Raw genomic sequence first — 20,615 nt, forward strand, 5'->3', positions numbered from 1 at the left:
AGGACTCATCCCTCTAACAAGCAGTCCTGTTTTGGTCCTGTGTAATTAAGCTTTGCATATCAGAACCATGAAACAAGAAACCACCTAAATAAAAAGTAGGAAGGCAGGAAATCTATCCTAAGGGCTGATAAGGTTTTAGAAGGTATTTTAATTGCAGACAGGTCAGTCAGAATGGCGCTCGGATGTAAGTAGTTTATAATGGCAAATATATACATGCATATTCACGTATATATTTTTTTGTTATTATATCCAGCCAGACCGTTAACATCAGTAGGCTTTCAGAGAGCAATGTAAATAGCGAGTACATTGGTAGTCATGACTTTTTGCAAGGCATTTTTTAAATCAACCTAACCTGACAGCTGTACAGAGGAATTCAACTTCCATAGTGTAAAGAACCCCAAGAATCCATGAGACACTCCAGCTTCTTAAAAGGACACTCAAGCTTCTTAAAAAGCATAATCTAATTTATTTGCATCAATTTATACTAGTTCTGCATTACAATGTAAAAAACAAGGTATATACCCCATGAAGATTGTACTGAGATCTTCATACTACTCTGTGAAGGCAGTGAGTTATCTGCCCTCTGCTATTCATGTGTGGACTTGTCCCCCCAGCATGCACAGGACTGTGGGAGGAAGTGGCACCTCCCTGCCTTGGTCCATCCTTCCTTGTCGGAAGCAGATGGAGCCTTGACGAGGGATGCTGGCACCGACCTGTCAGGGCTCCTTCGGTAGCAAAGTCATTTCGCTCCTGCCTGGTCGTGTGGAGCTCTGCTGCAGGAGGAGTTCAAGATCTTGTCCTTTCTGTGGCAAAGCCTTTGAAAATAGCTTGTGAAACTTACTGAATTTAAAGAATAGCTTTTAAGAATTAGCGAGGAAATTAATAAAAGCATCCCTCCAAATCGGCAAGCCACGTGCTGCTGTCCCTGAACTGGCACCACGTGAGCTGAACCAGCTGCCTTGGCTGGGTGACCATGTTACAGCTTGATCTAGATGGACAGTTATCTTCTGCCTCTGTCAAACCATTTGTATTATTCTTTGTGGGGCTTTCCTGGTTTTTTTTCATCAAGAGGGGGGAAGGGGCAGATCAGCAGTGGTAAAAGTTCTCCTGCCTGCATTCCACAGAATAGTAAACTCCTGGCAAGCAGTGGGAGTATAATTAGAATGAGGAAGCTCTTGAATGTCTTCAGGCAGGATGGGCTGGTGATATGGAGCATGGTAGTGCTCAGCACTGCAGCATCTGACTTGCAGGTGTTCTCCTGCTTGGGGGAATTGACAGATCTCATCCAAAGTCCCCAGTCGTAGGTTTGACAAAAGTTGGCGAGCTGAGCCAGGTGGAGGTAAAAGCCAGGTGTTGCTGTTGGGAGAGGTGTGCTCTAGGGGCATTTCCCTGCTTTCCTATGGAAGTTGCTCCAAGAAGCAGTGCCCAAGTGTTTAGCTCAGTCACTGGGTATTGGGTGGGACAGGGAGCAGTTGCGGCTTACTCAGGGCTCACCAGTTGGTATTGCAGCAAGCCGACTGCTGTGGGGATGGCCTGGATCAGTTGAGTGGGACAGCCCTGAATTTTCAGTGCAAGACCACGATGGGGAATACATGACACCGTGACTTGCAAAACCTTTTAGAAAAAACCCAAACCTTTCCTTCTTCCCAAATGAGCCTAACATATGCATTGTTTAGAGCACTGATCAGGGAGGGACTGAAAGTGTTGCTGTGCATGCAGAAAGTAATGCTGTCCTGAGGTTTGGGTAGTGCTTTGTGTAGTCCTCCTTAAACCTAAAATCTTGCCAGAAGAAGATTGCTACATTACATCATCATGTGTATAAAGTAGATATCTGTACATAAATGTAGGATTTGATGAGAAAAAAGGTATGTTTTGATGGGAGTATTATGACTTACAACATTAGCTGGTAAGTAGAGTAGGTGCCTCTGAAGTGAAGTTCTAATAGTCAAGTTTTCTCATGAAGGTGGTGCAGATGCCAGGAGCACAGTTACATTCAGTGGTACATCAATTTCACCCACCAGAGTTACTTGCAGTTTAAAGTTTATATAAGCTGTGAGAGACTGCATAGATGGATGTCTTGAAATTCTCTCTGTGGCTCTTCATGTTAGCAAATTGCAGGGTTAATGAAAAGCATGTAATTGCCAGTTGCTGATAAACTTGGAAGTTTTGAAACAGAACTGAAAGGTCATTGAAATAACAGCATACCAAAACAATGCTTAATGTTTATTTTTATTATGGGCTGCCTTTTCAAAATCGCAAATTACCATTGTGGTTAGTACTGCTATGCAGCATAAAGATACACTGCATTGATCCATCACGTTAAATGGCTACGGTGCCGCCTGTAGCCGAGGAAACACCAACTGGTGCTGGAGGTAATAGACTTCCAGGGAAGGATCACCCAGTATGTGTCTCGCTGCTGCGCTTCCATCACAAGTCTAACCCAGCCTGGTTGCACGCCGCTGCCGCCGGGTCCTGCTTCCTGCAGGTGCAGGAGGGCGGGGAGGGAGAGGCTTGCTTCTGCAGCCAGTTCATTTTCCTGACCCAGCTCACTGTCACAGGCATACCCTAATGCCAGCACAGGGAGAGGGTGGGATTGCTTCTTTGAGTGATGGTATTAATTTACAGTACAGAGCAGTACAGTTCACTTCTTGGGCAGTTTAATGTTTCTCCTAAGCATCCAGTTTTGGCTGCTGTTGTCTGGAGAGTGCTGCGCTGGATGGGTCTTACTGACTTGGTACAGATCTCCTTGTTATAATGGGTCTATAAAAACTGCTGTCATTTCCAGGACTTGTCCAGATTATACATCAACCGTCCACATAAAGTGACTCCTGCATTAGTGATGGGAACCACCTCGTCTTACTAGCGGAATTTAACTGCCATATTATGTCTGTTTCTTCTGGTTTTCCCGTCAAGTAAGGAACTTTTTATACCATCTGATTGATGTGGTTTATTGCAATTCCAGTGAATTGCAATAAACACACCTTTGCACTGCTTAAGCAAGGTGATGTCTTTAAGAGTCTGACTTGCCATTTATGAACCGACAGGCACCGTGGTTTAGGCGTCTGCTCCGCCCCGCTAGCTATGACTGCCTCTTTGAGGGTGCCACCTGTAGTGGTCAGGCAAACGGTGTTGCCTTGGCCAGTGCAAGGCTGAGTCTCAAGACAAACCCCCTTTTGCCTGAAATTTAACCTCAGGTTTCTGACAAAGAAGCAAAGTATATGGTGGCATTTGTTTCTTAAATTGGTGTAGTAAGGTTGGGTTTTTTTGTGGAGCTTCTTTAGCAAAGTCTGTAAAGAACTGGACCCATAGAACTGAAAATTTAGTCCTGTGCTTTTGTTGATATGTCCTATGTTTCTGAGTCTAATGAACCCGTGGAATTAAAGTAATTAGGTTTAAAAATTTGTGCTGAAATGCTATTCTTTCCTCACCTTTTCCCCACCTCTAGGCAGTCAGCAAGTGACCAGACCTGTGGCTTGTCCTGTATTACATGCTGCAATAGCTGCTATAAATGCCCATGCACTGAACTGCTGTCTTTGCAGTGCACACAGCAGCTCACCTTACGATGCACTCCCAACAGAAGTGTCTTCCCACCTAGACTGCTGGTTCGGAAAGGAGGGATAGATTAAGCAGACGAAGCTTGGAAGTTAATCTGCTGGGGAAGTTATTTTCCCGGTGTCAGAGATGTACACATCCTTGTGCTTAGGACAAAGCTTTTATTTGGCAATGAAAAATGGACTGAAATACAGTCTTCAACTAGATTTTAATGTCCTTTTTCCTGCTGAAGTCGGCTTTGAACTGTGGAGTCTTAAGTGCAGTCCTGGGTCTGGGCTCCAGAAAGCCGTGTGCTTCCTGGCCAGCCAAACAGGCAGCAGAAAGCAGATGGGTGAGAAACCAAGCGCATGCGTTTTTTCCACTTGAATTTGTTCATCCCTCTCTCCAAACAAAAGTTCATTGTGTGTCGGCCTCTAATGGACTATGTGAAAGGTGGTTTATGTTCTCAGCATCTGCTAATTGACCTGGCCAGTTCTTACCTGCTGTGGTAGAGTGGGCTGGTCTTATACAAAATGCAGATAGATGGGCTTCCAGGTATTTTCAGACTGTATAGACAACAGCTAGAGGCTAATTTGCTGCAAATAGTGGAAGGGATGCCTGATGGTGACAGCTGTCTTGATCAGAGGAGGAAAAGATTTGTTGAATTAGGTATTGAAAAAAAATGATGTTTTCCTTTTAAGCTTGCTTAGCTACATTTAGGCAAGTGAGCTGGAACTTGATTTTTTTGGTTTTTTAAAGGTATTTAGGCAGCTAATGGGCTTTTAAGAAGTTGGCCTATGCAATGAGTTTTATGTAACACAAGGGGAATCCTTGGCTGAATCCCAACCAGTCAAGCCTGTGGAAGCCCACAGACGGAAACTGGGTATACAGAAGTGGTACCTGCCATGGTTTGAAGAGGTGGCAAATGCACCTGAAAGCCAGCAATGCAGCTCCAGCTGTTCAAGGCAAGGTTGGCTCTGCACTCAGGATTCCCACAAATCATAGAACCATCTGCAGGAGGCAGGATTATTTTCTCCCACGTGTGTCATGAGCACAAAATGACCCAGTGTCCCTGGTTGGAGTAGACACTAAGGGATCAACTTAGGCTGGAGGAGATGGCTTTTTCTGTCTTCCTCCTCTCCCTGCCTTCATGCTGTATTGGCATCTCTAGTTCTATTTTCAGCGCTGCTTTCTGTGGGCTGCTAACCCCATTTGAGTATTGGATATACCGTGGCCTGATCCCAAATTCAAAAGGTCTCTTTCTGGATGGAACAATGTGTACTTTCCTGTTACAGCTCATGCTGCTTTCCCCTCGTGGTCTCTGTCAACGGACACTTGTGCTTAGATTTACTACACAGAATTCCTCTGCAGGTCAAGTAATGTTTAATCTGTTTTTTCCCCTCGGTACCCATGGTGGTTTAGCATGTGGCAGGCTGTGGGCACAATTCTGCATCCCGCTCAGGGGGTTTCAGTACAAGTTCCACATGCCTGCTTGCAAGCTGAACCCCACACCCCATCCGGACAGCTACAGAGGATGCAGTTAAGGTTCCAGAAACTGTACTGAGCATGAACTTTTTTAGCTAGTGGATCATAAATGTGAAAAACCATAATGCTGTTCCTTCACAGCAGTTTAATTTGGGCCTTTTTTGAGAAGAAAAAAAAAAACAACACAAAAAAACCCCAAATAAATAAACTGCAAATGAAAACTCCATGCATGTGATCCAGTTAAAACTGACTTTTCTTGTCCTAAAGAACTGTGCAATTCACAAGAATGGCTAAGATAGCCGCTGCCCACCGCCCTGATATTTGGAAGGAGAGGGTTGACTTGGGACTTCCATAGGGTGCTGTGTTTTGGAATGGATACTGAAACGTGTATACTGCATTATGTACCATCCTGCTAGAACAGAGCAGAGTGACAGGACTTGTCAGAGGACACCAAGTGGCTAGTATTTTTAATTCTAGTTTATGTTACGCAATTTTTTTAAAAATACAAATTAGCGTAACTAATTGTGTAGTATGTGGAGGTTGGCATAGCCAACACAAAAGAGGTGTGGGCTTGAATGTATGTATATGAGGTCATCTGTTGCAGTGCTCCTAACTTGAAAACTAATAACTACATGCCCTACATTAAGAAAGTCTATGTTGGATTCTACCTTATAGCAAGGAGGAGAAGATTTGAGGAACAAAGACTACATCTGAACGTGGTAAAGCATCTCTAAAAGGTTGGAGAGCTACTTGCAAGTCATCTTCTCCTAACTGCCACCTTGGGATTAATGCCTAACAAATTGATCTGCTTTTCTTTCATTGAAATTTTAATTCAGGTAACTAAGTGAAGGTACAAGGTGCTAAGTAAGTGGCCTGCCTGGCATGTAATCGCTGCCAGAACTCAGCAGCTCCTGTTGAAGTTAGGACTAACATCAGTGTTCGCAAATACCGGCTGCACAGACATTCATGTGTCTTACCACATTAGCTGGTATTTACAAAACATAAAGGTAGCAAACCCTGTAATTCCCCCAAGAAAGCTGACTTAATCCCAGTTGGTAAGCACTGTTACGTTGACTGCTGAAATGAACAGCATGGGTGGAGCAAATAATTTCTGCTAGGGAAATTTGGGAGCTTGTTGTGTGTGTTTGGCTAGAAGCAGTTACTGGGTCTAACAGGTATTTGAAATAGACTGTCAGGTGTCTTGGTTCCCACTGCCTGGCTTTACATACTCACAGAGCAAGTGGGCCCAAGCTTGTGGCTCTTCCTTCTATTGCCACATAACCTCAGGATGCTACACTTAAGAAATCTGGGCTGAGTTTTGTGGGAAGAAAGAAGGAGGAAAGAGGGGAGAATTTTGAAAAGCTGTTCCATACCTCTACCCTCCCAAAATGGATCATTTTCAGGTTCTGCTCGACTGCACCCTGTCTGGCGCAGAGACAACCAGCTTTGTACTCTTCAATGGAAAGGGAAATAGGACGGAAATTAAATTATAAACAAGGCACTATCTGTGCTGTGGCAAGCTAAATCTAAACTTTGAGGCAGGACTGTCAGACAGCTGCAACTCTCCATGGTCCCGTGATGCCAAATTTTGTCACTGTTTGAGGGGGAAATATTACGTAAGTGCTGTTCAGCTTTTAATTCATATGAAAGTAAGAGTACCCATTATAGCCTTGGAAAAGACCATCTTTAATTACAGTCAGTGCATTTAATCCTTCCCCTGAACTTGTTTATATATACACCTCATCCTGTCTTTTATATCCACCTCTAATTACAAGGTTTCAGTGATGGAGTTGGAGACGTACAGCAAGGCATTTGGGGATGTGTATCCTTAATTACTTCAGGGTGATTTCTTTTATTCTTTCCCTTTGGTGTTCCACTTGGGATCTGAACCAGCCTTTGGTTGGCTGGAACTGGCACTGCTGTTGTCCCAGGACCCCCCAGCTGTGTCATTGGAGGACATCTCAAGTATCTACAGTGGTAAAAGACAGTAACACCCACCACCTCCTTCCCCTAAAAAGCCAATTAACTTAACTTTGTGCTTGCTCAAGCTGCCACCATTAGCTACTCCCTCTTAAGATGGCCACGAAGCTTGGTAGGTACAGGTGCTGAGGAAGTACTAGCAAAAGCAAAACTGCAAGTAAGACATAGCACTGAACAGCCCCTTCCGATACTTAATTTCCCAGTCAGAGCTTAAAACTTCCTACTTCTGAGAATATGAAAGTGATTGTTGAAGCGCTGAACTGGAGATACAGTTGCATTAATTCTGATGAGGTTGTAGAACTGTGGTGTGAATTGCTGCTGTTCTAGTGTCTCGTGCATGTGGGAATGTGGAGTCCCTCAGCATTTGTCAGGCTAGTTAAATTGGATGCTTCATATTTACTTGGCATTTGGATATAGAGGTACAACAGCGAATGAAACCAGTCTCAGGTATCCAGTACTGCAGATGTTAATGCCTCACACTCTTCATTTAACTTTTTGCAGGAAAAGGCTGCTTAATTCCAGCTGTCTGCTGTCCCAAGGCCTCACATTCAGTGTGTGATGGCAATGCATGTTTTTAATTTAGCTAGAATAATTCAGCTTGACTTGCTTCTCCTTTAATTTGGCATTGTACAGTGGTGAAAAAACAAATAAAATCTTGAACACATTTCTCCCTTTGTTTGACATATGTATAAAATAACTAGGTCTATAGGGAGGTTTAAAATTAGGCAGAAAAAGCTCACTAGGTCTTGTACTGTGCTCCCTTCACTTAGTGCTTTGCTACAGCTCAACATCTCTAGCCTTCTCTAAGCATTGTAGTCTCACCCCCCCTCACCCACCCCCACCCCTCCTTTTTTTTTTTTAAAGATCCTTCCTGTTGGCAGCTGTCCTGAGACACGATGTTCTTGCATAGCATTTTGATGTGGGGAAACAGTCTGATAATTAAAGCCGGTTTCAAGCCATGAGTTGATTTGTAAGCAGCGACTTGCTCTGGGGTGTTGTCAGTCGATAAATGTGTAGCTTGCGTGTGCAGAGCTGCGCTGCACCTTGTGCCTTAAGCACCACGGGAGAGGGACATGTATGCTCCCGGGAGCCGCTTGTGGGGGAGACCGACCGCATCCTCTTCATCCACCTTCTGGTGAGCAGTTGATTTGTGGAAAATTATAGTCACCATCCTGTTCCTGTCTATGTGTAAACCCAGTGCAAACCTGTTGTTACCCAGCTTTTTCTTGTTTAAATAAATGCAGTTCTCTTAGACCTACACTCTACAGTCCTCGACAAATTATTTGAAAGAGCACCATGAAAGGTGGCGAATAAAAACACACCTATTGCAGAATTGCGGACGGATGTTGTGGGTTTGGATTTGTTGTGTAAATTTGCTTTGCGGTGGTCCACCGCCAGCGAGGACCAAAGTGTTACCGCACTCATTCTTGGGGTTTCAGTGGGGAGCGTGTGGAAGTAGTGTGTACATCCATGTAACTTCAAGTGGGAATTAAAACTGCTTGATACTGTAACAGCATGATCTTGCAATGACACTTTTCTTATCTAATTGGGTCTGACACTATTTGGAGGTAACAGACAAACTTAAAATTTTAAGTCTCCCTGCAGTGTAATCTAAGAAACTTGAATGCCAGTAAGACAGATGGGTTTGAAAGGTCTAATTTAGGAGGACTGCTAAGTAGCAATATGTGCGTTTTAACATGCGAAACAAATGGGTGGAAGGCTGGATGAAAGAAGTATTAAATAAGTTTATTAAAAGCATGGCTGATTATTTTTTTGCGGATGCTGTTTTCAAGTGTGTGCAATGGTATTTCCATCATTTGTGTGTTTCCCCACAAGGCATTGTTGTTCATGTGCCTGTGTTGGGTAGGTACTGTGTGATGCTGAGCTTGGGATAGTAGGTGGTACCTCTCTTGCTATTGCTTAAAAGTATTTGAGAGGTTAAAAGACAATCAGTAGATAACAGGCCTAAAAACAGAAGACACCTGAAACAGAAAATCTTTTTCTGTAGGTGTAAGAATTGTTCGTATTTATCTGACATTAGCTTTGAAGATTTAAAATACAGAAAAATGTTCTTTATAGATGAGCAGAACCTAAAGGCTGAAATGCTAAAATATAGGTTGGAATTTCTTTTTTTTTTGTGCAGGAGAAAAGAAATCCATACAATGGGAAAAATGTACTGCAGCTGTTTCCATAATGTTTGGTTTCTGTTGCCTCAGATTTTTGCAAAGTTAGAGATTTTATTGCCTCTGGCCAAAGAATGGAGGATCCTATACATGTAAATTTGAGATGGTCACCATCCAGGAAAGACAAATGGTATCCAGCTGCCATTATGTTTGCTTGTGATGCTTCTGGGAATCCCTGTACAGCTTGTAAATTCCTATTGATGTTTCCTGTGAAGCACATCTCAAATTTCTGCGTGTTGCTGTTACTTATGGGCAAGACTCGAGACGATGAAGGACTGTTAAACCTTTTGTGGCTGCTCTTCAAATAAGAGCAGCTTAAGATGGTGGGATGGCTGAAGGCTGGGGAAAGCAGTGAGGGCAAGCCTGGCTGCAGGGAGAAGTCTAGAAAAAAATGAGAGGGGATGAGGGTGGTCACATGGGTCCTGCAGCTCTTAATACTGTGGAGCCAGAGGCTATGTTCCCCAGCAGTTAAAACAGGTACCAGTCAGAGCTGGTGGTGTCCCACCTGCCCCAGAGTCCTCGCTGACACGGTCCTGCCTGTGCATTGCCTTGCGTGAGCGCTCCTCTGCGTGCCTGCCACGAGCCCACGAAGGAAAAAACTGGTTGGAAACAGAGCCCTGTATTGTGGTTTAGTCGTCTTGCTGGGTTGGTCTGCAGGCAGCTTAAGGCACATGGATGAGCATGTGGTGGGGTGGCAGTGGCTGTGGGGACACCTGTGTCACACCTCGTGTGCCACTCTTGACGGCTCGTGCTCACTCTCTGTGGCAGGAGGAGAACCTGAGTGGGTGAAGGTCAAGGAACAATAAGGCAACAGCCACTAACTGTGCCATAGGGATTTTGTTTCTTCTGCTGGCCAGTGTCAAATGTTACTCTAGGACCCTCATCAGCCTGCCTGCTTCTGCTGTCAGATACATGCCTGAAGGGACAGCACGTGGGCAGTCTGGCCAGCCACCAGCCGCTGAGGCTCTGGTCAGGTCTCTCTGTGCTGGTGTTCTCTGAGTCGCTTTACAGGGTCGTTCTACCCCAAAGCGAGCCTCAGGAGTTGCTGTCATTTGCCTGTCTTTGCTGCCCCTGGCTTACAGCAGTAAATGGACCACCACAGCTCACCCTCCAGTGGGAACTGGAGTACGAGGAGCATCAGAGTTGGCTTGTAGTCATTATGAGAGATGAAGAGACATTGATGTAGCCCAGAGCTGGTAATTTAGGACAAACAGCTGTGATCGCACTCAGCAGGGAGCTACTGGAGTGATGGAGAAATGAGGGAGAGGGAAAGAGGGCAACGTGGGCAGCAAGGTCTGCCAGGCATCCTCTCTGAGAGTCAGCAGCTTCCCTCTCACAGACGAGCCAGGTGAAGACCTGTCTGCAGCTTGCATCCCAGCTGGCTTTCTGCACGCTGCTGCCAAGAGCTAAAGCTGGCCAAAAATGCATACATTTGTGGCACTTATGTTTACTGAACATGTAGGAATAAGTTCTGGTTTCATGCATATGTTTTAAAATGTGAGCAGGACGCAACTTTTGGAAAGTAAAAAGGTAAAGTGTGAAGTCTTGACTCAGCAAGTGGGCTGAAGTGGTACTAAGTGAAAGTAAATAAAATGCATTGTGAATGCTGGCTTCAGTGTGCGTTAATATGTAGTGAAATAGAGAAATATTTTTCAGAGTGATAAAATGCACAGAACATTGAAATGGTAAGCTGTGTAACAGGAAGCAGAGGTTTTCCTCTGTCTTACTTTAGCATTAGGACCAGCACCAGGATATTTCTGAGCAGTATTCCCATGAAAAGTTGCAGATGACTAAGTTCATAGCAGCACTGGCTCTTTGAAAGCTAGTGATGGTAAGATACACTTGCAGCCGTTGCCTTCGCAGGCAGTTGGTATCTTGTGTTTGCATACTTCAGAGGTACACCAAGACTACCAGCTAGCTCCCTGGCTGCTAAAGCTTTCTGGCTGGTTTCAGTTTAGCCAAACAGATCTACAAAAATATTCACACTGAAAATACATATAGAGGATGAAACTCCTAGTTAATTCTAAAATAAATAAAGCAGGCTGTTTGCACTGATTGTAGGGCTGTTGCGTTTAATTCACTAACAACAATCACTGCAATTAGGCACTCATAGCTTTATCTGCCTGTTAGTTGCCACTGCCTTCCCAGGCTTTGCCGATGAAGACATGTGGAACAGCCCTTGGATGAATCTTCACCTGCAGCACAAACTTCAGGCTTTTGTTTTCAATATGGAAGAAAAATAGCATCTATTGCAGAACACTGGTGTTTTGCTTATCTTTTCTGGGATAATAAATAGCCAAGAGGTTTGCTGTAAGGGCGCTACTGAATTTTCTGATTTTGACTCTGAGGCACTCAGCTGTGAGCAAGCATTTCACACATCTCATAGCGACTGGCACACTGGGTGCCTTGCTATGGTACAGTGCTTTAATACTAAGAGGTTTTCTTTCCTTTTCAATAAAGCAAATTTGTTGTGTAGTTGAAATAGATTGTGCAGCTCAAGTATGAGCTAGAGCCTCTTTTGGGGAAAAAAACCCCAAACCTATTTGAGGTATCCTTTGTAGAGCAGAAAGTATTTAAAGTGTTTCTGCCTGAAATAAATATGAAAGGGACAGGAGTTTATACTTCAGTGGAGTGTTGTTAGCTTCCATTGTATTTAATATTTTGCTGAAGATGTGCTGAATTTTGTCCAGACCACTAATATATAGGCTTTTTCAGAACCATTTTTAGATGATAGAATTTCTATGGTTTCTTAAGATGGAAGTTTATATATAATCTCCTTAAATGCTTTTATAAACAAATGTGTTTTAATTGGTACAGAATCATCTCCGGTAGCTTATAAAAAGTATTGTAGAGCTGTAAATACATCGTTCCTGACAGTTCAAGAAAACTGTTAGCTTTAGGAGGAGTAAGGAGTATGCTTGAGTACCAATTACTACTAAGCAGAGTGAGGTATAGAATTACATGTTTACCTGCATTATATGTATGGCCATGATATCCAGGAATATACCAAATAACATGAACATATTTAATTTTCAGTACCATTAAAGCCATTTGCAGTAAAATTATGTCATCACTCAAGAGCTGAAGTCCTTAAGAGATCTTGCCTTGCTGTGTCAGGCTCTGCTAAGAAAGGGTGGATGCTGGAGTCAGAAGGCAGGGAGTGTTCCTCTCTCTGATTTTATCTTGGTTGCAGGTGAATCCTGAAGTTGCAATGGGGAAGTTTTTACTGCTGGCCTGCATTTCTTAAAAACTTGGAAATAACGATACGTTTATGAATAATGATGCTGTCTGTGTGCATCCTGACCTGTGCATGGCACAAGGGATCCAGAGCTTCTGTGTTTGCTGGTTAACTCTGTCTCAAACTTGAGTGCTGCCTGTACACAGGTATTTGCATTTCATAAATAAAACTGTGAAGACTCTTCCTGTAAAGAGATGCACATCTTACAATTGCAGTTAGCTTACTAGTGTATTTTACACTGAATTTCATGTCTGGTAGGGAGGTGGAATCACCTTTCTCTAGGGAGAAAACACAACCACTAGTTCACTGCAGGGGTCTCTGAGCCAGAGTTGTGGGCTTGGCCTGGACTGCCTTGGTTCACAACGTGCCAGGAGAACAACTGACTCCGGAAATGCATTTTTGGTGCAGAGGTTCTTCTCTGACTCTATCCTATTTACATTATTAAGCCAGATTACACAGTCATTGTGCAACAACGAAAAATTTTGTAATTTCTCTGGATTTAAACCTTTGCATATTAACTTCGTTGCACAGTACCAGGACCAGGATAGGTTTGAATGTGGAAAAAAAATGTGAAACATGAGAGAAGGAATCTGAAATGCTTTGGAAATTCTGTGCAGTTTTTAATAATTTGTCTTCTAGATTCATTTAAAATAGGTTTATGTTCTTTGAAGTGGGGGTTTGTTTGTATTAAATTTGTACTGAAATGGCCTTGTGATAGGGTCTGAGTCTGTCTTGCTTTTTGAACTGGAATGGTTAATGTACAGAAATGACACATTTTTCATTTTCGCATCTATTTCAAATATATCTGTGGTTCTCACTAGTATGGCTTGTAATGATTGCATTTTCAATGTCATTTGAGTGTTTGATCTATAGTGTCATTTTCTTTTCAGAACATCACCAAGCAAGTATATTTAGCAATTGACTTGAGAGTATGTCAACCTCCTGTACACAGAGCTAGTTTAGTAAACTAAATTTGGGACATCTGAAGTACAGACACATGTTCAGCCATGCAAGCGTTTTGAGCATTAAAGCATCTTGCAGAAAGCACAGTTAGGGCCTTCTTGTGAGGCAAGCACTGTTCCATGCCCTTGCGTGCTTCAGTGATGCACTATAGTGTGACAGGTATGTTGGGCTGTGGGTGTTGAAGCAACACCACCCTGTCTAACCCAGCCAACTTATGCTGGAGCCAGGATGAAGGGAAACTCAGAGCATGCAGTATGGGAGTATGGACATTTAGTGGCTTTTTGTCCATTTCCTAGCCTTCCAGATTGTTGCCACCTCTCAGCTGGAAATGCTGCAGCTCTAAGATGCCCCCCAGTTAGCAGGGACAGCTCCATGTCTTAACTGGGCAATATGCTAGTAGGAGGGAGTGGGTGTGGACCAGACAGAGCTGTTCTGGGACTTCCCACAGAATGACAAACTGATGGTAAGAGTTGCTCCTTCCCTTCTACAGCCAGCTGTGGGTCAACAGGGAACGGGTATACGTGGGAGAGTTGTCATTCTAATTTGGGGAGGCTGTGGACTGAGACCTTGAGGATGTGCAAGGTGAACACTTGTCATGAATTTGACTAGTGAGTGTTATGCTCTTGCCCTTGATTGATGAGGAACGCAAGAGCATGGCCCTTTTGATGCTTTCTCAAGGGGTCTCTGGCAGTCAGCACCACCATGTCAACAGCAGGAACTGTTTTCAGGTGCAGCTTCAAGGAAATGCCTACCCCATGCTACCTACCATAAACAGGCTCTAGGCAGCATTGTCTGCATCGGTTGCCCAGCCAGGATGGCAGGATTGACAAGTACATTTATCACATGAACACGATGCTGTCACTCTGTACCGTGAGTGTCTGTGGCCATTTAATTTTGCCAAGGCCTGGCTGAGGCATGCCATGCTGAGAACGAAGCAGCTTGTTTTGATGTGCGTTTTGCCTTTCCAGCTGACTTTGAGCAGATCAGTGGCCTCCAAATAAAGTCTCTAGATTTATACTTGAATGATTGAGGAAACACACCTTTGCTGCTGTCAAAAACCTGTGCAACTACTGCCTGAACAACTGTCTGCTGTCTGAGTAGCTGCAGGCCATTTCTGTCTGCTGTGCTGGACCTAAAAAAGCCCTGGAGAGGCCCTGTGGAAAGACTGCAAGTGGATCAGGTCACTCCACAAGCCTACCAGCACTTTATCAATCAGACTGGTACAGATGTAAGTTGCACGGTTGAGGGTGTTTTCCTGTTAGATGAGTGGGAGCAGTCCAGTGAGTTGGATGCTACGGCTTTGTAAGCAATCTTTGATTTATATGTTCATAGAAATGTTGATTGGAGGGGCCTCTGAATGTCTATGGCTTTGTCTGGGTAAGAAAAACCTCTGAGGACTGCACTTCTGCAGCCTTTCTGGGCAACCTATTCTGGTTGTGCACCACTGCCCTAGCAAAAAATTTGTTTCCTAATGTCTACCCTGACCCTCCCAGTGCACAGCCATTGCCTCTCGTTACATTATCTGGCCCTACTGAGAAGTATTTTGTTCCCATTGCAAGCACCCATCAAGTAGTTGTAGGAATTTCTTGGAATTGTTGCAGTTTCCTTGGAATGAAGATTATCCAGTGTGAACAATAGGCTTTTTTGTTTCTTTCTTCTTTTTCTTTTTTTTTTTCTTCTTCTTCTCTGCATCTTAGTAATCCATTTCTTGGTGTGCTAAAATTGATTTGCATTTGGGACTTCATACATACAGGGGAGTGTATTGATTGTTATTTAATGAACTCATTTAACACAATTTTGAAATTGGTTAGAGTCAAAGATCTTAATTTACATTTGCATGGCAGCCTTTTTTTGAGAAGTGGTGAACCATAGCTCTTCTGGCCAGCATTGCTCCTGCCTTTTCATAGCCAAGCACTAGTGCAAACTAGAGTCTGAGGACTGAAGGCAGTAAGTAGTCTTCAGATGGACTTCTGATGGGTGTCCTTGTAGTATGGGGAAATTCTTAACACCACTGTTGTGCTGCTTTGTCCCTCCTAGTTCTGGGGCTCCAGGGTTCATTTTGCTACCAGTTCTGAAATACCCAATATTGCCGGTAATGGCTTACATGGATTCAAAACCAGTTCAAGGCAATTCCAGCTGGTACCCATTGCATTAGTTGTCAGCAGGTTGCTTTGTCCTTTACGTGAACGTGATGAATCACCTGACTGCTCCTAGGCATGGCCACTGCTGCGGAACACTGACCAAGTCTGTGGGTTAGTAATTCATTTTTATTAAGCATTAGAAGAGCTATAATGCAGATTTATAGGGCCCTGTTGTGAGCTCACTTGTGGAGAAACACTGAAGTCTTGAACATCTGAAACCTTTTTATCATCAGACACAAAGGAAGACGTAAATCAGAGGCAGGTCACCCATGCACCTCTCCCCATGCATGGGGCTGTACCCAAAACAGAGGCTTGAGGATTCAGATTTTTGGATGGCTGTTTTTTTAGATCCTTACTTTCCCTGATAAATTCAGTGCCAGTGATGAGGGTGATATTTCTGTGCATCTGCGTGAGGTGAGAAAGGTGTCTGCTTCTGTAGGCAGTGGTGTCCTGGCCTGACACCATGCTTTGTGTGGGCGGAGGTGCAACCGTCGGGTTTTGAAGCTGGAGCAGAGCATAATTACCCAACTTCAACCGGATTTTATGCAGAGAGATCATTACCCCGTTGCTCTGAGATGAAGCTGCTGCCTCATTTTTTGGTTTGGTTTTTTTTTTTAGCTTATTTTTTAGGTAGAATTTAAGGTGTTAGCTGCAAAACAGAAAGCAGCTCCGGCTGTGATTACCTCTGTGAGTGCCTTTCCCTCCTCCAGTGGTCACACTCAGCCGAGGAAAAGTGAAAGCTGTCAGGTCCTTGCAGAAAAAGAGAGAAATTAGTGCTGGCAGAGTCTGTACACGACAACATATCTGCTGTGAAGTTTGAGTCCCTTGTTCCTGCTGGTGTGATCTGTTAACATAACATGCCTGAAATGTTTTCTTACATTCTTTACAGTTTTTTCTAAGATGTGCAAAATGAAAAATGTGGAGATACTTACTCCAATACCACAGGAATTATGGTGGGCAGGTTTTCCTTTTTTTGCATTCACAATCTATGCCATTGATTACATTGTTGTGTTATAATATATGAATTAGCCACATAAACATGCCTGCGTTTATGTAAAGATCTACATAAAGCTTATGCTTTAAAATCTGTAATGGGTTCATAGCTGCTGAGTAATTAAATGAAAGAAAAAGTCCCTTTACAAAAATAAAAGGTAATGTTAGAGCAGGTCTTTTAGCAAGTGTTTTATTACATTTAGTGCTATAAATAGTGCCGAGAATGCCTTAAAGCATATTTTTGTAATATTTAGCTTTTTACAATTCTTCTCATTGGCCAGTTAAAATAGTCTTCTTAGCTTTAGTCCCATGTTCTTCATGGCATTCTGTAAAGTCCTCCTTTACGTGGCTGGCAGGTAACATAAAAGAATTAGTGCTTTTAAAAGGCATGCAGGTGTGCCCTCTGGATCTTGGTAATGTTTCTGTTAACTTCCCAGTTGATGGTAAGGAAATGCACTAAATCCTTGCTTACCACAGGGAGAAAGCAGACTTTCTTCAAATAGTAATAAGAGGCAGACAAGTTGAGTACGTAGTCTGGTTTCATTAATGTTTTCCAGGATTACAATTAAGTAGATCTCAGATCAACGGTTATCTATATTCCTTATCAGACTTTTAATAGCTCCAAGAATATTGATTGTTCCATTTCAATGTATTTAATTCTCGATTTACTACTTGGATACTATTCTTGTCCTCTTCCTTGCCTCATCCTCCTTTATCTTCAGTCTCCACTTTCTTGTCAGCTGTCTAAATACAGTTGCATCCAAATTGTGCTGAGTGACGCAGATGACTGCATGTGTGTTTAGAGGCCATTTAAAAAACAAACAAAACCCCCTTTAATGTAGTCCCTGAAGCAAGTTTTTTTTTATTTAAGACACAAAACCAGCCAAGTAGTTGTTTGACATTACAGACACAGAAATAAAAATTTACCTGATTAGGATTTCTGTATAAATACCAGTGGTCCCTAATTCTGGCATTTCACTATTTTAAAGATCAATGTCCCAGTTTACACATTTTTAATTTACACATTTACCCAATTACCCAGCCACAGGGGTGCTCTGCGATCTGATGGGGCTATTTCTGTGAACACCTACTCAGTCTTTGTTGCTGCTGTTTAAATAAAACCATTTAGATGGTTTAGAGCCTTGTACTGGAAAACAAACCCCAGGCCTAAACAAAAAATCTGTCATCAGTTTTCTCCTGAGAATCACATTTTCACCAATATTCCTTTTTCCCTACGTGGCTTGAAGAAAGAATTAGCAGTTTTATAGAAATACTCTTTGATTTCCTACCTAATATGTTGCTCATTTATAGGCAGCCAGAATGAAATGTGTGAGTGTGTAGTCATTACTGTGCTGTATTTAAACTAGATTTTATTTTGCTTTGGAATTTTTCTCCATTAATTCTTAGGTTGTTTTCACATTACACTAATCAACCCAATTACACATGTGTAATTTGTCATTTGGTGCATATTAAATTCTCTTCAGCTGCATTTCAAACACTGATGCTGAACTCTGGATCTGAACTGGTTGTTCAAAAGTAAGTTCATTCTTGACCTGAAGCGTTAAATTTCCTGCAAAGTTTGTTTCCTTCATGCAGCATCGAGCAGATTTGAAAAAGATGATTATTCATCTCTCACTTGTGATCCGCTTCACTTATGGTTAGTCCTTTGTGGGGGATGTTGGCATGCTCCAGGTCATTGCTTTGTTCAATCTCTTAACAGGCTGGCAGGAAGGACAGTATTAGAGCTGTTGCTCATGTAAGTGCTTCTGCATCCATTTCTATCTCATTGCAAAACTGTATGGATTCATGTTCAAGAATTGTGCATTAAACCCAGGAAAAAATGTCTTTTGGATTTAACTGTAGAAACACACGCACACACTGTTCCTTGGTTTGCCACTGCCTTGTTTTTTGATAGTTGAAGCAAGTGTTTCCTAGACAGTACTGCCAGCTCCTTTCTCAAAGACAAAGTTTGGAAACTAAGTATCTGTAGAAATACCACTCTGTTTATCCTCTTTTTACTGATAGATTTGATTAGTCATTGGCAGAGGAGAGATGGCTGAGAGCAGCAGTAGTGATACTTGAGTAACAGAGAAAGCAGGACCCAATATGGCTGAAGTATTTTCTCTTGTGTGTTTATAATAGAGGTTATGGTGGCTGTACAGTGAGAGGAGGAAGGAATGTCTCCTTCTCGGGGGGCACTGTGGGTCAGTAGGTGGGAGGAGAAGGGCCATCAGAGCCTCCCTGTTGCAATATATTGATAAAACCACGGCTGGAAGCAGCTCTGAGCTGTGCAGAGCTGCATGAATGCCCTCACCATGTGTAGTAGGAGTGCGTCCTACTGCATCAGGCAGGGATAATGGGGGAGCAGGGAATCAGGGTGTGCAGCCTCCCTGCTCCACCCCCCAAGCTCTGTCTCAGCCTGCAAAAATCAGTGGCTTTCAGTGAGGTCCCAGTTTATCTTCCTTACCCAGCCATAGATGCAGCCTTGCCTGGATTTCTCAGATCTCTGAGCGTGCTCCCCCTTCGTTAAGATGGGACTAACCAGACTGAGCAAACTGCTTTGAAATATAGGTATGAAACTACCATTTGAATGTGCCAAGCAACATGACTGCATTTCAAGTGACCTTTCGGTCTGAAACTTTGCCAAAGGGAGGGAAAGGAAGCCACCGTTGAATCAAGTTCTGCACAGAGATCCTGCAAACAGATGGTATTTGCATATAGGATATGCTGTTGGGGTGCAACTTTACTACAACGCTGTTTGTTTTTAATAATTTCAGGCGGGCTAAACTCCGGCTATATTTGGAACAGCTAAAACAGCTTGTGCCTCTCGGGCCGGACAGCACCAGACACACCACTCTAAGTCTGTTGAAAAGAGCTAAGATGCATATCAAGGTAAGAACATTTATCCATATTTTTATTTCTTTTAACGCAGAATCTTCCAGAATGTCTATCCATAGAGAGGAAACTAATTTTCACACAAAATCCATATCCATATGTACAATCTTCTGGATATATATTGGCCTTTATTAACTGCAAGCGTTTCAGCTGCAGTAGCAAGGTTTTATGTTTTTCAATTTACCCTGCAGTCTCAGATACATACAATGGTGATTTTGTGATTTTTGCTTAGTCACTAATGGCTTATATTGTATTTTTAAAAAAATGTGTATCAAAGCTGGTCTTTGTGAATATATTTGTTTTTTAAGGACTGAGGAAAATAGGATTGTACTTGCATTGATTTCAGTGTAAAAAGCCAGATCCATTAATGAATGAAAAAACTGATGGAGTCAAAGAGATTATAGCTACTAGTAAGCCCCATCCCACATCTAGATAGCCAGATGCTGGAGCATTTGTCAGTTGTTTAAAAGAAACCAAAAAAGAAATGCAGTTTCCTGTTAGTTGCTGCTCCCCTTGCACGTTTCATGGGTGTAACAAATTTAAAACAAAAACCAACCCAGTATCTTGCTTGTGATACAGCAGCAGTGCCGGTTATACGTTTGCACAGGTAATTCAAACGAAATTGTTCCTCGGGCTTCCTCTCTCCTAAGACACCTTCACTCTCATTTTCACTGTCATCGTTTTCAGGGGAACAGGGTTATATGCAGAAATAAGGCAAACAGGTACTGAAATCAGCTGCTGTGTCCAGGACTGTAATTGATGCATCTGGCATTCTTGCAGTGTTATAGGAAAACAGGTCAAGAAAAGAGTCAGGAGGGGTTGGACACTGCCAGCAATCTTGTAGTATTTTGGGTAACTAACAGCCTGCTGTACAGCATTAAGATTGACAGCAGTTGCAGAAGAGGGTGTAATTCATACAGAGAATTAAAGATTAATTTAAGCAAAACCATTCTTGTGAGCAAGTTTACTGAGCTATTTCCTCAGCTCTTACAAGCACATTTACCCCAGCTGGGCAACCCCTGTTTTTACCATTTGAGATTTTGGCCTCTTGTTTATAATTCAGGCTAACATGCGTGAAAGGCACTGCATGTGTTTTTTGTCTTGGGCTGCCCCCCTATCATGGGCTTATGCATACAAATTGAAAAGCTGTTTTTACAAGTGGCAAGTGTGAGAGATTAGCCATGTAGTTACCATTTCAACTCCTGA

At 42.8% G+C, this 20,615-nt stretch overlaps 1 protein-coding gene across 3 annotated transcripts in view; it reads left to right on the forward strand.

The window, feature by feature from the left end:
- MXD4 (MAX dimerization protein 4) overlaps positions 1-20,615 on the forward strand; it is a 39,754-nt gene that overhangs the window by 13,263 nt on the left and 5,876 nt on the right. For all 3 annotated transcript variants that reach the window (XM_037386440.1, XM_037386451.1, XM_037386445.1), the window contains exon 4: positions 19,292-19,406. In XM_037386440.1, coding sequence (XP_037242337.1) covers positions 19,292-19,406 — 115 coding nt within the window. The remainder of the gene's footprint in view (positions 1-19,291; positions 19,407-20,615) is intronic.

This window comes from Falco rusticolus, chromosome 1 (genome assembly GCF_015220075.1).
Source record: "Falco rusticolus isolate bFalRus1 chromosome 1, bFalRus1.pri, whole genome shotgun sequence".
NCBI lineage: Eukaryota > Metazoa > Chordata > Aves > Falconiformes > Falconidae > Falco > Falco rusticolus.